The sequence below is a fragment of the Bufo bufo genome, chromosome 1 (assembly GCF_905171765.1).
Source record: "Bufo bufo chromosome 1, aBufBuf1.1, whole genome shotgun sequence".
In the NCBI taxonomy this organism is placed as follows: domain Eukaryota; kingdom Metazoa; phylum Chordata; class Amphibia; order Anura; family Bufonidae; genus Bufo; species Bufo bufo.
The window spans coordinates 780,318,675-780,334,827 of NC_053389.1; the positions used below are offsets into that span (position 1 = coordinate 780,318,675).

The window sequence follows — 16,153 nt, forward strand, 5'->3', positions numbered from 1 at the left end:
CTGGGTTAAGAAAGGAAAATTGAGTGATACCTCAGATTTTGTTATTCGGTTCAAGATTGATCTTAAAGTGGTATTCCCATTTTAGGAATACTCACCTGTATTCAGAACCGGGGGCCCCAACTCCCAAACTGCCTGGTGATATGACTGATGGCCACCTCATCCAGGCAGAGAATGAATGGAGGTGGGATACCCTTTAAGTAGCAATAGATGTCAATGAAATATAATAGGCAGACATACTATATGCGATGAACAATAGAAAACCATACAGTGTCTGGAAAAAGTATTCACACCCCTTGAACTTTTCCACATGTTTTCACATTACATCCACAAACCTAAATGTATTTTATTGGGACTTTATGTGGTAGACCAACACAAAGTAGCAAGTATGTGTGAAGGGAAAATAAAATGCTACATGGTTTTCAAAATTTTTAATAAATAAAATCTGAAAAGTGTGTTGTGTATTTGTATTCAGCCCCCTGTACTCTGATATCCCTAAATAAAATCCGGTGTAACCAATTGCCTTCAGAAGTCACCTAATTATTAAATAAATAGAGTCCACCTGTGTATAATTTCTTCTCAGTATAACTACAGTTGTTCTGTAAAGGCCTCAGAGGTTTTTTTTAGAGAACATTAGTGATCAAACAGCATCATGAAAACCAAGGAACACACAATACAGGTCAGGGATAAAGTTGTGGAGAAGTTTAAAGCAGGGTTATGTTATAAAAAAAATATGCCAAGCTCTGAACATCTCATGGAGCACTGTTTAATCCATCATCTGAGTATGGAACAACTGCAAACCTAGCAAGACATGGCTGCCCACCTAATCTGACAGCGCAGGTAAGGGGAGCACTAATTAGAGAAGCAGCCAAGAGGCCCATGGTCACTCTGGAGGAGCTGCAGAGATCCACAGCTCAGGTGGGAGAATCTGTCCACAGGACAACTATTAGTCGTGTACTCCACAAATCTGGCCTTTGTGGAAGAGTGGCTAGAAGAAAGCCATTTTTGAAAGCTAGCCATAAGAAGTCCCGTTTGCAGTTTGCAACAAGCCATGTAGGGGGCAGAAAACATAGGGAAGAAGGTGCTCTGGTCAGATGAGACCAAAATTAAACTTTTTGGCCTAAACGCAAAACGTTATGTGTGGCAGAAAACTAACACTGCACATCACCCTGAACACACCATCTCCACCATGAAACATGATGGTGGCAGCATCATTCTGTGGGGATGCTTTTCTTCAGCAATGATAGGGAAACTGGTCAGAGCTGATGGGAAGATGGATGGAGCTAAATACAGGGCAATCCTGGAGGAAAACCTGCAGAGGTTCACCTTCCAGCAGGATAGACCCTAAACATAAAGCCAGAGCTACAATGGAATGGTTTAGATCAAAGCATATTCATGTGTTAGAACGTCACAGTCACAGTCCAGACCTAAATCCCAATTAGAATCTGTGGCAAGACTTGAAAATTGCTGTTCACAGACGTTCTCCATCCAATCTGACGGAGCTTGGGCTATTTTACAAGGAAAAATGGGCAAAAATGTTATCCTCTAGATGTGCAAAGCTGGTAGAGAAATGCCCCAAAAGACTTGCAGCTGTGATTGCAATGAAAGTATTGACTCAGGGGGGCTGAATACAAATGCACACCACACTTTCCAGATTTTTATTTATTGAAAATTATGAAAACCACGTATCATTTTCTTTTTAAAGTCACACTTACTTTGTGTTGGCATATCACATAAAATCCCAATAAAATACAGTAAGTTTAGTTTGTGGATGTAACATGAAAAAACGTGGAAACGTTCAAGGAGTTTTGCAAGGCACTGTATGTAATAAACAATAGGGAGACATACAGTATGTACTACAATGAAAATACAATAAAATACACAGACGATGATTGTATTTCAACTGAGGAAGGATCAAAAATAATTAAGGAAGAGGTAGGGCAATACTCACTGTGAACACTGCCTGCAGGTTGTTTAATTTCTCGATTTCTTTTGGCATACCAGAACTACTCCAGCGTACCAGGTAATTCTCACTGCAGGTAGAGAAATTGAGCATAGATTTTGCAGTAACGCTTCTTATTGTGATTGGATATGACATAAGTTAACACGGCCTTACCTAATTAAGTGGGAACTATCTGGGTCATAAAGACACATCAGCAGTTCTGCATCCTCCCCCATGTTACATACAAAGTTCTTGAGGTTGACATACAGGCTGTACGTGTGAGCTAGATGGAGCATAGCAGGACTTCGGCAATCCAGAGTTTGCAGCTGGGACTGAGAGGGAAAAGCAATAACAAAAAGAAACCTAATTACTACACGGTATTAAATCACACATTCTGTGCCATTTGTACTGCTCTCCTACCCTTTTATCTATGAACAGGATACAGTGGAATTGCAGTCCGGTCATAGTCATCTTTACCAGTCTGCTAGCTCACATTTTACTTACTGTACCCCTATTACATTGCAGAGATTGCTTTCTTCAATCAATGCCAATGCTGCTGTGATCACATGACTTTACTATTTAACCAATTCTCACTAAGGACACAACGAGATCCAGCATTTTCTTGTTTGGGTAAGATATTCAAGTTACATAGTTGTATCTATATCTCACCATCTATCTGGTGCTCTACATCCATCTTTCTTTCTCTAAGCAGGGAGAGAGTAAAGGACTGCATAAATTTAAGGCTTTTCTGTGCCCTATATAGAACTGAACAGGGTGTGTAGCCTGCAAGTAAGCTAATACCAGCACAGAGCACTCATTTTGTAATTCTAGATTATAAATTTGAAGTTTCACACTAAGGTGCATGTCCTAAGTGTTGTTCAAGCTTTATGAAACCTGTCATTTAGTATATCCAGTCTTGAAGAATGAGAGCGATGGTGAACTACTGAATTTTCATGACTATTTGATATCGGCAAATACGAGTTACAGTACTTTAAAGGAACACTCTAATCAAAATAGTCTGTGTTATGCTTAGTGCCGGATCTGAGGGCCAGGACATGGCACAGGTAATTAAACACCAGAGATACTCCAATCATGTCCCTCCTGATAGGGTCACATTAGAGGATATAGTCTGTTATCACATGTTGCGCAATTAGAATTTTACAGAATTATATCAGAATACAGTCATCCATAGCATTCTGTACCTTCTCTTCCTGTATCCTCTCATCAATCCTCCTAGAAGCAGTCTCATGGGAACGGAAGAGGGTAATCACACTGGTCTCATCGGGATCGAGGATATTTCCATTTTCATCTCTGACCACAAGATCCAGACCAAGGAGCCTATCAGAAATACCAAGATAGAAAGCTCACTTTTAAAAGGGAATGTACAGATCTGCAACTATATTTGATTGCCCTAATGCATCCATAATAACAATGAAGCAATGTTGCAAATTGTCTTGATTAAAAAAACAACTGTTTTATAACATTATCTTGTCTCCTAGGACTTTTTTTTTCTTCCCAAAAACACTCTAGGGGTAGAGAGAGGAAGAGAGACTAGTATGCTACTCTGGATTTCTAGGCAAATATATGCGTTGTCTGGGGCAGATCGGGGCACCAACCTTATTCATAAACAAAATGACACATTGGGGGAGATTTATCAAGACCTGTGCTTTCTGCACTGATCTTGATCTCCGCTGTGCTGCCAGAGGATGCACCTAATTTATGATGAGACGTATACACCTCCTCATAAATTAGGCGCATTCTCCTACAGTCCGTGCGCCTAAACAGAAATATATGACAGCTCAGAGCTGCTATAGAAAATAGCTAAGCCAGCCTGACATCTGCATCTAGATTTTTCAAGACAAAGCAGATAGAAAATCCGATTCTATCTGAGAGGCCTTGCAGGGACCTCTGGGTGGGTACTATTTCTATTATGGAGACCAGTTAAGATACGCGATATAGGGTACACAACGCTCTTCTTGCTTTCTAGGAAAATATATGCAAATTAGCATTTCTAACAGCTAGCATCAGATATTTTTTTTCCTTTTTGTCAGAAATCCTAATTTGAATATTTTACCAAAAACCCAAATATATGCAAATTTGCATTACCAGTAGAAAGAGGGAGGTGCTCATGCCGCTCTACAGAGCACTAGTGAGACCTCATTTGGAGTATTGTGCGCAGTACTGGAGACCATATCTCCAGAAGGATATTAATACTTTGGAGAGAGTTCAGAGAAGAGCTACTAAACTAGTACATGGATTGCAGGATAAAACTTACCAGGAAAGATTAAAGGACCTTAACATGTATAGCTTGGAAGAAAGACGAGACAGAGGGGATATGAGAGAAACTTTTAAATATATAAAGGGAATCAACAAGGTAAAAGAGGAGAGAATATTTAAAAGAAGAAAAACTGCTACAAGAGGACATAGTTTTAAATTAGAGGGGCAAAGGTTTAAAAGTAATATCAGGAAGTATTACTTTACTGAGAGAGTAGTGGATGCATGGAATAGCCTTCCTGCAGAAGTGGTAGCTGCAAATACAGTGGAGGAGTTTAAGCATGCATGGGATAGGCATAAGGCCATCCTTCATATAAGATAGGACCAGGGGCTATCCATAGTATTCAGTATATTGGGCAGACTAGATGGGCCAAATGGTTCTTATCTGCCGACACATTCTATGTTTCTATGTTTCTAAGTGGTCTCCAAAATAGGAATAGAACCCAGACAGAGGATTCCCAAGGCCTCTCAGCTAGAAAAGCCAATTTTGTCTATTTTTCTTTGATAAAAGGCTTTTGTTTTGGAAGAGTTAATATCTTAGTTATGCTAGGAAGGCTGTTTAAAGGGAACCTGTCATCAGGATTGACATATAGAGCTGATTAAATATTCTTACTGTGCCTCTTACACTCATTTCTTAACTGTCTTTGTCTATGCTCAACATCTTTGAAAATATCTCTGACCTAATGGCCAGGTACATCATGGAGTTATTGGGGTGTTGTCCTGCCTGAGGGGAGCCACAAGTCATCTCCCCGCTCTCACGCCCCCCTTTGCCTCTCCCACACAGCCCCTTTGTTTCCTGATGTCAGCTCCAGCTAAGTGAAATCTCATGCTGGCACAGAAGACTTCCATACACTGCCACGATATGTCCATGGGCAGTGAGCGTAGGTGTATGCACCGTGGCTTCAAGAGCTCACTGCACATGCCTGTATAGTCTTTTGGTACCTAGTCATGGTATCAGAGACATTTTTAAAGTAGTTTTTTCACATGAATACAATACTTTTGAGCACAGACAAAGACAGTTTAGGAATGATTGGAGTATGCCCAGTGAAAATATTTAATCAGCTTTATATGTCGATCCTGATTACAGGTTACATAGTTAATACGGTTGAAAAAAAAACATAAGTCCATCAAGTTCAACCAAGGGATAGGTGGGGACATGAGTCCCAGAAGGAAGTGAGACTCAGATTTCTACACATTTTTATAAGCATATAATGTCATTTACTTTTAAGAATGAATCTAAACCCTTTTATAACAGTCCATTGTTCCTGCTGTGACCACGTCCTGAGGAAGTCTATTCCACAGATCCACAGTTCTTACAGTAAAGAAGCTTTAATGCTTCTTGAGACTGAACTATTTCTTCTCCAGTCGGAGGCAGTGCCCCCTTGTCTTTTGAGGACATTTTACATGGAACAGTTTTTCACCGTATTTTTTGCATGGCCCATTTATATATTTGTATAGGTTAATCATGTCCCCCCTTAGACGTCTCTTCTCAAGACTAAATAAATGTAATTCTTTTAATCTTTCTTCATAACTAAGACCCTCCATTCCCCTTATCAGTTTAGTTGCTCTTCTCTGTACTTTTTCCAGCTGCAGTGCGTCCTTTTTATGGACTGGTGCCCAGAACTGGACTGCATATTCCAGATGAGACCGCACCAGCGCTTTGTAAAGTGGTAATATCACATCCCTGCCCCGCGAGTCCAAGCCTCGTTTAATGCATGACAATATCCTGGTGGCCTTAGAAGCAGCTGATTGACATTGTATGCTGTAATTTAATCTACCATCTACAACATGGGTGTCAAACATGCGGCCCGCGGTGAATATCTTTGCGGCCCGGCAGTCTAGTATCTCTGAACATGAGCGCTGCTATCGGCGCGCTCATGTTCTCTCAGCAGCACGGGGAGAAGGAAGCTGTCCTCCCTCCCCCCTGTGCTGCTGCCGCTGCCACCAATGAGAAGAGAGGGGGGGAGGAGGGGCGGGCGCACTGCGCCACCAATGAGGAGAGAGGGGCGGAGGAGGGGCGGGCGCACTGAGCCACCAATGATAGGACTATTCCCATTTCCCACACAGAGCGGCACCCAGCGATGTCTCAGCACTCACCATTAGTCCTGGGCGCCGCTCCGTTCGCCCGCAGTGCCCCATTACTGTCTCCTCTCCTGCTCCACATGCTGCTGATTACTATCGGAGCGATGGGAGGAGACATCAGCTTCACTAGTGGGCGTTCCTTCTCCCTGCGCTGCGATTGGACAGCGCTACAGCCAGGAAGAAGGAACGCCCACTAGTGAAGCTGATGTCTCCTCCCATCGCTCCGATAGTAATCAGCACCATGTGGAGCAGGAGAGGAGACAGTAATGGAGCACTGCCGGCGAACGGAGCGGCGAACAGAACTAATGGTGAGTGCTGAGACATCGCTGGGCGCCGCTCTGTGTGGCCTGATAGTAAGAGTCAGTCTTTAACACAATACAGGAGGCGGGTGCCGGCAGCAGAATCGCATTGCCGGCACCCTGCCGCTGACAGGTAGCTGCGATCAGAGGCAGTTAACCCCTTAGGTGCCGCACCTGAGGGGTTAACTGCTGATCTGCCAGTACCAGCCTCCTGTATAAAGGGGAAATTTATCATTGGTGGTGCAGTGTGCCCCCCTCAACCCCCCATCCCATTAAAATCATTGGTGGCACAGTGCGCCAGCCCCTCTCAACCCCCCCAGTATTAAAATCATTGGTGGCAGTGGCCACAGGGACCTCTCCCCTCCCCCTCATTGGTGGTGCAGTGGCAGCTTCTGATCGGAGCCCCAGCTGTGTAAGCCTGGGGCTCAATCAGTTACCATGGCAGCCAGGACGCTACAGAAGCCCTGGTTGCCATGGTAACATCCCTGATGCTGTGTGCACAAGGCACAGAGCAGCAGGGACAGTGTGAAGTCCTATTCACCCTAATAGAGCTGAATAGGACAAGGGATGAAAGATCCCAGGTTCTCGCCCCTAAGGCTACTTTCACACTTGCGTTCAGAGCGGATCCGTCTGAGACGGATCCGCTCATATAATGCAGACGGTGGATCCGTTCAGAACGGATCCGTCTGCATTATATTGTAAACAAAATTATTTTTTTTTGATGCGGCCCACATAAACTAAAATTTTTTGTTTTTTGGCCCATGTTAGCCTTTGAGTTTGACATGCTTGATCTACAAGAACACCCAAATCCTTCTCTATAAAACATTTATCCACATTGAACCTCATTTGCTAAGTTGATGCCCAATCAGTGTTCAAGTCAGCTTGTAGTTTATGGACATCTTCCATAGACTGTACAGTTCTACACAGCTTAGTGTCATCTGCAAAAATAGAAATGGCGCTATTAATCCCATCCTCGATATCATTAATAAATAAATTAAATAATAGAGGGCCCAGCACTGAACCTCGGGGTCACCACTTATAACCCGGGACCATTCTGAATAGGAATCATTGACCACAACTCTCTGGACACGGTCCTTCAGCCAGTTTTCAGTCCAATTACAAACTATAGGTTCCAAGCCTATACGTCTATATAATTACCTGTGGAGGACCTGGATCCTTTTTTGAATATGGGCACCAAATTTGCCTTGCGCCAATCACTTGACACTGTACCAGTACCTAGAGAATCTTTACAAATTATAAACAGGGGCACAGCAATGACTGAACTGAGCTCTCTTGGGTGTAATCCATCTGGACCTGAGCTCTCTTGGGTGTAATCCATCTGGACCTGGAGACTTGTTCACATTTACCTTATTTAACTTGTCTTGGACCATATCTACAGTTAGCCAATTGAGTATATTACTGGATGTACTAACAGCCCCAGCACCACAGATATCAGCTCCCTTCTCTTCTTTTGTATATACAGAGCTAAAAAACCCATTTATTAACTCTACCTTTTCCTTATCTGCAGTGACTACCCACCCATTATATGATTGAGCAATGATTGGAAAGCTACGCTGTAGTTGTGAAACATTCTGCTTTTTTTTTTAATCGTTTCAGAAAGAAAGCCGAATTGCACATGTTTTTCACATGTGGATCTCTCAGTTTGCCTGAAATGAATTGCAAAATATTTGGGTTTGTTAGAATCCACTTTTTCCTGGAAAATGTAGTATCAATTCCATATTGAACTGATTTGCTCATCTGTAGTATGTATTTTTTCCATACCTCCTTGTGCTTCATAGATTGATTTACCCCTATTTTTATTCACTAAGTTTTTAGTGGTAGCCTCAAACTGTTCAATCAGCAATTTTTCATAAAAAAATGTTCCCCTAGTGGTAGCCTCAAACTTCTCAATCAGTGCTTTTTCATAGTAAGATTTGTGGCTGTGCTTACATCCCCACATAATGCTTCTATGGAAAAGAGAATGGATATAAGCTAGTCTACGCAAAAAGTAATGGAAACTGAGGGTCTCATACCGGGAGCCCAGCTCTTTTTAGGTAACTACCATTTAACAGAGCTGAGCAAAGAAAATTTGCTCGGCTGTATGAGAGGCCTTGGTTAGGGTACTATTTCTTCTTATGGAGGTCGCCAAGTATGCATGAGGAGTAACGTAAACCAGTCATCACTCCTCTGGGTTTCTGGGAAAAATATATGAAAATTAGCAAATCTTACATCTGCTGGCATCAGCTAGGTGTTGCCTGGCCTACATACTCCCCACATGTAATAAGCATACCGGGAGCTCTCTGTAATGAGAAAAAGTACCCCCTAGACAACACATATATATTTCCCAGTAACCTATAGTAGCATGCTACACACTCTCGCTCTCTCTCCCAAAACAAATTAAAAAAAATTCAGGTTCATTAGAATCCAAACTTTTTGAGAAATTCAGGACAAATTTCAAACTGGTGGAATTGATTCACTCAAGCTTAATGCAGATGTTTCTCCATGGTGACAGACAACTAATAAACCTGTGTGTAGTCAGACCCTGTATAATCATGTGTCTTACATCTGACCACTTGCATCTTCTGAGCCTACAGACATAAAAACTGGCAAGAAAAGAAGAAAACCGCTGCAGGATCAGAGAAAACAGTCTGTAGTCTGTAACCCTGGATATGCATAGATCTGTAGTCTGTAACCCTGGAGATGCATAGATCTGTAGTCTGTAACCGTGGAGATGCATAGATCTGTAGTCTGTAACCCTGGAGATGCATAGATCTGTAGTCTGTAACCCCGGATATGCATAGATCTGTAGTCTGTAACCCTGGAGATGCACAGATCTGTAGTCTGTAACCCTGGAGATGCATAGATCTGTAGTCTGTAACCCTGGAGATGCATAGGTCTGTAGTCTGTAACCCTGGAGATTGCGTAGATCTGTAGTCTGTAACCCTGGAGATGCGTAGGTCTGTAGTCTGTAACCCTAGAGATGCAAAGGTCTGTAACCCTGAAGATGCACAGGTCTGTAGGCTGTAACCCTGGAGATGCACAGGTCTGTAGGCTGTAACCCTGGAGATTGCGTAGATCTGTAGTCTGTAACCCTGGAGATGCGTAGATCTGTAGTCTGTAACCCTAGAGATGCAAAGGTCTGTAACCCTGAAGATGCACAGGTCTGTAGTCTATAACCCTGGAGATGCATAGGTCTGTAGTCTGTAACCCTGGAGATGCATAGATCTGTAGTCTGTAACCCTGGAGATGCGTAGGTCTGTAGTCTGTAACCCTGGAGTCGCATAGATCTGTAGTCTGTAACCCTGGAGATGCATAGGTCTGTAGTCTGTAACCCTGGAGATGCACAGATCTGTAGTCTGTAACCCTGGAGATGCATAGATCTGTAGTCTGTAACCCTGGAGATGCACAGATCTGTAGTCTGTAACCCTGGAGATGCATAGGTCTGTAGTCTGTAACCCTGGAGTCGCATAGATCTGTAGTCTGTAACCCTGGAGATGCATAGGTCTGTAGTCTGTAACCCTGGAGATGCACAGATCTGTAGTCTGTAACCCTGGAGATGCATAGATCTGTAGTCTGTAACCCTGGAGATGCATAGATCTGTAGTCTGTAACCCTGGAGATGCACAGATCTGTAGTCTGTAACCCTGGAGATGCATAGGTCTGTAGTCTGTAAGCCTGGAGATTGCGTAGATCTGTTGTCTGTAACCCTGGAGATGCATAGGTCTGTAGTCTGTAACCCTGGAGATGCATAGATCTGTAGTCTGTAACCCTGGAGATGCGTAGGTCTGTAGTCTGTAACCCTAGAGATGCAAAGGTCTGTAACCCTGAAGATGCACAGGTCTGTAGTCTGTAACCCTGAAGATGCACAGGTCTGTAGTCTGTAACCCTGAAGATGCACAGGTCTGTAGTCTGTAACCCTGGAGATGCACAGGTCTGTAGTCTGTAATCCTGGAGATGCACAGGTCTGTAGTCTGTAACCCTGGAGATGCACAGGTCTGTAGTCTGTAACCCTGGAGATGCACAGGTCTGTAGTCTGTAACCCTGGAGATGCACAGGTCTGTAGTCTGTAACCCTGGAGATGCACAGGTCTGTAGTCTGTAACCCTGGAGATGCACAGGTCTGTAGTCTGTAACCCTGGAGATGCACAGGTCTGTAGTCTGTAACCCTAGAGATGCAAAGGTCTGTAACCCTGAAGATGCACAGGTCTGTAGTCTGTAACCCTGGAGATTGCGTAGATCTGTAGTCTGTAACCCTGGAGATGCGTAGGTCTGTAGTCTGTAACCCTAGAGATGCAAAGGTCTGTAACCCTGAAGATGCACAGGTCTGTAGTCTGTAACCCTGGAGATGCACAGGTCTGTAGTCTGTAACCCTGGAGATGCACAGGTCTGTAGTCTGTAACCCTGGAGATGCACAGGTCTGTAGTCTGTAACCCTGGAGATGCACAGGTCTGTAGTCTGTAACCCTGGAGATGCACAGGTCTGTAGTCTGTAACCCTGGAGATGCATAGATCTGTAGTCTGTAACCCTGGAGATGCACAGGTCTAGTCTGTAACCCTGGAGATGCATAGGTCTGTAGTCTGTGACCCTGAAGATGCACAGGTCTGTAGTCTGTAACCCTGGAGATGCACAGGTCTGTAACCCTGGAGATGCACAGGTCTGTAGTCTGTAACCCTGGAGATGCATAGGTCTGTAGTCTGTAACCCTGGAGACGCACAGGACTGTAGTCTGTAACCCTGGAGGTGCATAGGTCTGTAGTCTGTAACCCTGGAGATGCACAGGTCTGTAGTCTGTAACCCTGGAGATGCACAGGTCTGTAGTCTGTAACCCTGGAGATGCACAGGTCTGTAGTCTGTAGTCTGTAACCCTGGAGATGCACAGGTCTGTAGTCTGTAACCCTGGAGATGCACAGGTCTGTAGTCTGTAACCCTGGAGATGCATAGATCTGTAGTCTGTACCCTGGAGATGCACAGGTCTACATAGCTGTATGCACAAAATAGGAAATGTGTTGCAAATGACCTTACCGATTTCCATAGTCAATCTTCGCCGTCACTTTCTTCCTCAGTTCGGCCAAGTCATCTTTCGGGAGGGTACCAGACATAATCTGTGAGCGCCAGTCCATTAGTTGTGTCATCATGTCTTGTATCTGGATGAACGACGACCGCTGATTTTGCTGTATGGAGCATATAAGTTTGATAATCAGATTGTGAAAACAATCCACTGTATGTACGAATACAGCAAAGAGTTAAAGCAACTGTGCATTCCGGAGCTCAAAAATGATAGGTAAGTCGGAACCTACATCTGATGATTACCTGCTATTTATTTTCTTTAGATCTTGCTGCTTGGCTGCCTTTTAGCTGAAGTCCATAAGGAAAGGGCTGTGACGGGCGACTACAGTGCCTGAGGGTAGTCTGAGGTAGTCTGAGACACACCTCCTGCATCGTCATTGGTCCAGACTCCCGCTCTCTCCCCTCCCCCACAGTTCTGCTGCGTATTATCCATTGCAGCAAAAGGCAGCATTATTATAAAGTATAGATTACTAAACTATTAGGTCATTTACACACATATATACTGAAGGGAATGAGCCTCAGGAAGGGAATGAGCTTGGAGGGTCGCTTTAAACTCACCACAAACAGAGAGTGCCAGAGGACCACCCATTCCCGTAATGTGACGGTGAGCTCCTGTGCCAGGGGAAGCTCGCTGAGCACCGCCGGCTCATGGTGCCTGTAAGAAACCAGTATCAAGGCTGACAATGGGAATGAGATAACCTGAAACAAGGTGACGATAATACAACAGACAAAGTTTCCTAAATCTCTCCACTCCGGCCAACAGAGGGGGGGTCTTAAAGGAGAGACACGGATATGCACTAACTGGGCGTTTAAGAATCAGAATAGCCCGATAATAAAATACCGCAATACTGCTGGTCATCACCGAGCTTACCCTTTGTCATCAGTCACTTCTTTTATGTGAATATAAGTAGCTGGGAATATGCCCTGTGGAGACAAAAGTATAGAGTGAACCTGGGGTTTAGAAGTTTATAGGGGCCCCTGTGAGGTCAAGACACATGGGGCCCTTACTGTGTCTTGAATTCTTTCACCCACCCAGTATACCATATAGCAATTTCGCCTCTAGTACCACTAAGGATATGTCCACACGTGCGGTTACATTTTTTTTTTTAATAGACATGATTGCATTTTCATAAGTTTTTTTGAAAAAAAGAATGCCAAAAAGTTTCTTGGATGGGGACATGCTGCAATACCAGATACAGCCTAGCGACAAACAAAAAGCGCCGCTTTAGGAAAAGGGAAAGGCAGTTTTTTCTAATCTTGGACATCCCCTTTTAAGTTATCCAAGAGTTAGACAGACCTCCCAGAGTGGCCGACCCATGGCTGGCTCCTCCTCTGCCTGCCGCTCTGAGATCACATGACCGCTGCAGCCAATCACAGGTCTGTCTTACTCTTGGATAACCCCTTTAAGTGATTCTCTATTACAGCAGTCTACAACCTTCAGCTCTCCAGCTATAGCAGAACTACAACTTGGACAATGCTGGGAGTTATCATCTTGCAACAGTTGGGGGGGGGGGGGGGGGGGGGGACACAGGTTGGAGATTGCTTGGCTTTTATGTTCGGGGAAGCAGGTTAAGCAGCCTATTTTTTATTCTTTCAATGCATATAAGATGAAAAATGTTACAATTTTGTAATAGGTGTTTATAATTTCACGGTTTTGTTTCTACAGCTCCAATGCAGACCTATGCATCTCCATGGTAACAGACGACAACCTTTGTGTAGTCTGATCCTGCATATTCCCTTCTGTCTACCTTCTATCCTGTACTTCTGGCTAATGCATCAAATGTACGTGCCGCAGCCTGGGAGGAGAGGAGGATGGGAGTGGTAGTGGCTCTGGCCACAACAGTTATCCTGATAAATCAAAGTGGCAATCCTCACACCGATGATCCCTAGGGCCGGGGCAGTGACGGGTGGGAGCACCCTTTCTTCCCTTGGGGCACACCCTGATGTTGGGGCTCCTGCCTGATAGTAGTTGGGGCGCCCTTGGGGGGTGTTGTACGAGTGCAAGGCAAGAGATGTAGGCGACGTAGCCGGTAAATGGTACCATAGTCAGTAACCAGGCCAGACGTAGAGAAATAGACAAGTCTTTCTTTACTAAGATATAGCATGGGAGTTGTAGTACATCCAACAGTATTAAACACAGTTCCAAACAATTCACAGTGCAAATCTTCTCCAATATCAATGTATAAATATATAAGCAATGATAGGGGTTGTAGTACTCATCTCTATCTTTCTCTCTCTCTGTGGAATCTAAGGCTGGCAATACTTTTCTAGCAAAACATGTCTGTAATTCCCAGCTGGGGTGTACAGAATAAGGATATGGTGGACCAGGCCATGTCCAGGTGTGGAAGGGTGTATTAGCAATGTCCCCCTCACTGCAGTAAAGTCCACCTTAAACAGCGACGACCTTACTGACTGACTCCAGGGCTTGACATGCAGATTCTGGACCTTCTTGGTTCTTTCCTTCTCCCTCCAGAGTACTGTAGAGTAGAGATGGCTTTCTTGATGTAAATATCTCAGAGATGATGGTTCCCTGGGACTCAGGCCTAGTCTTCTGAGGAGTGAGCACGTGTAGCTCCTCTCTCTTCCTCAGCTAACACAACACTCAGCCTAAACTAAGGGTGGACCTAAGCCAATCTCCTAGCCTCTTAGAAGGGTAAAATCAGGACTGTTAACCCTGACTTATCCATACAAAACCATACGGGTAATACTATACATCAGAGCATTAAATAACAAAAACTATTTTGCAATTACCCTATTCTGGGGTATTGCACACACACACAGAGCAGTGGACAAATGGAAGAAAGTATGCGACTGCAAGGTTACAAAGCACAGATTTTGTCTGTAGTCTGTTACCATGGTGATGCACAGATCTGCCTTGGAGCTGGAGGAACAAAGCGGTAGGTTGTTTTTTACTGGAACAGTAAAAAAAAAAAAATGGTTGAAAAGGGTGTACACTGCATTCAGAAGACCACCAGGGGTCAGTAGAGACATTAGGCAATCCTTCTACAGATGAATGCAATGTACTGAAGCTGCATTTTTTTCTTCTGATAATACGATACCAGTGTTTATACTTGTATGGCAGAATCTGATCTCCTCGACATGTTATATTACACCTGAGGTATGCCATGTTGTGTAATCCTCTGGGGAATACACTGTAGAAATTGAATGGCTGATGTGATATATTGTACGGTGCAGCTCTGGCAGAGAGGTAATATCACGTTGTATATGAGCGCATTGAATCCTACAATTAGCCCAATGCATCTAAATTAACAATGAAGCACTTCTGCACATTGTATTGAAAAAAAAAAATATATATATATCCTACCGTATCGGGTACACAGTTCCCAGTGCAAACCTATGTGTCTTCATGGCAACAGACAACTTCAGGATCTGACTACACAAGACCTGTAGTCTGTAACCATGGCGACACACAAGTCTGCATAGGAGATGTAGACACAAAATGGAAGGAGAATTCTAATCTAGAAAATTGTCAAAGTTGTTCCATTTTTGTTGCTTTTGCTTTCTATGCATTTAATGTTAAATTTTTTTTATTGGAAATGTAGATTTCGATTTTAAGTATTCAAGCCCACCCCCCAATACAGGACCATTAATCCTTAAAGGGGTTGTGTCACTTCAGTGAGTAGCATTTATCATGTAGAGAAAATCAATACAAGGCACTTACTAATGTATTGTGATTGTCCATATTGCTTCCTTTGCTGGCTGGATTCATTTTTTCATTATACACTGCTTGTTTTCATGGTTACGACCACCCTGTAATCCAGCAGCAGTGGTCATGCTTGCACACTATAGGAAAAAGCACCAGCCTATGTGCGCTCCCACAGTCCCGGCCACAAGAGAGGCCAGCGCTTTTTCCTATAGTTTGCAGGCACGGCCACCGGTGCTGGATTACAGGGTGGTCGTAACCATGGAAACAAGCAGTGCATAATGTGACGGAAAAATGAATCCAGCCCCTAAAGGAGGCAATATGGATAATAACAATACATTAGTAAGTGCCTTATAGTAATTTCTTCTACATAATAAATGCTACTTAAACCCTTAAAATGCCTCCCCATACGCAGGGGCCCCTCACACAGGTTGTACTTAGTGGCTCCCTGGCACCCTCGTAGCGTCTGATGCCCACAAGGAGTCGGGGGGGGGGGGGGTCAGCCAATAGCAGGGCGTGACAGGAACAAGCCTCCCTAGCATCGTGGGTGACGCTAAGGAGGCTCGTTCCCATCGCGCCCTGCTATTGGCTACCCCCCCCCCCCCCCGTGTTTTCATTTTTATCCGCACGATGGGGAGATGCAGTGGAAGTACAACCTCTGTGAGGGGCCCGGGCGCATGGGGAGGCATTTTAGGGGTTGGATAACCCCTTTAACCAAACACAAAAAAATCATCTCACTCAGATAAAAGGACAGTAGATAGGATATATGGACTATTAACGTGTATCCATAGGCAAGGCTTATAGCAAATGATAACACTGAAGCAAATAATA

At 44.0% G+C, this 16,153-nt stretch overlaps 1 protein-coding gene across 1 annotated transcript in view; it reads right to left on the reverse strand.

The window, feature by feature from the left end:
• DOCK5 (dedicator of cytokinesis 5) overlaps window positions 1-16,153 on the reverse strand; it is a 107,054-nt gene that overhangs the window by 61,050 nt on the left and 29,851 nt on the right. The window contains exons 4-9 of the mRNA XM_040414874.1: window positions 12,530-12,582; window positions 12,217-12,313; window positions 11,614-11,762; window positions 3,142-3,277; window positions 2,114-2,271; window positions 1,949-2,030 (exon numbers count right to left, since the gene is read on the reverse strand). Of these exons, the coding sequence (XP_040270808.1) occupies window positions 1,949-2,030; window positions 2,114-2,271; window positions 3,142-3,277; window positions 11,614-11,762; window positions 12,217-12,313; window positions 12,530-12,582 (675 nt within the window). The remainder of the gene's footprint in view (window positions 1-1,948; window positions 2,031-2,113; window positions 2,272-3,141; window positions 3,278-11,613; window positions 11,763-12,216; window positions 12,314-12,529; window positions 12,583-16,153) is intronic.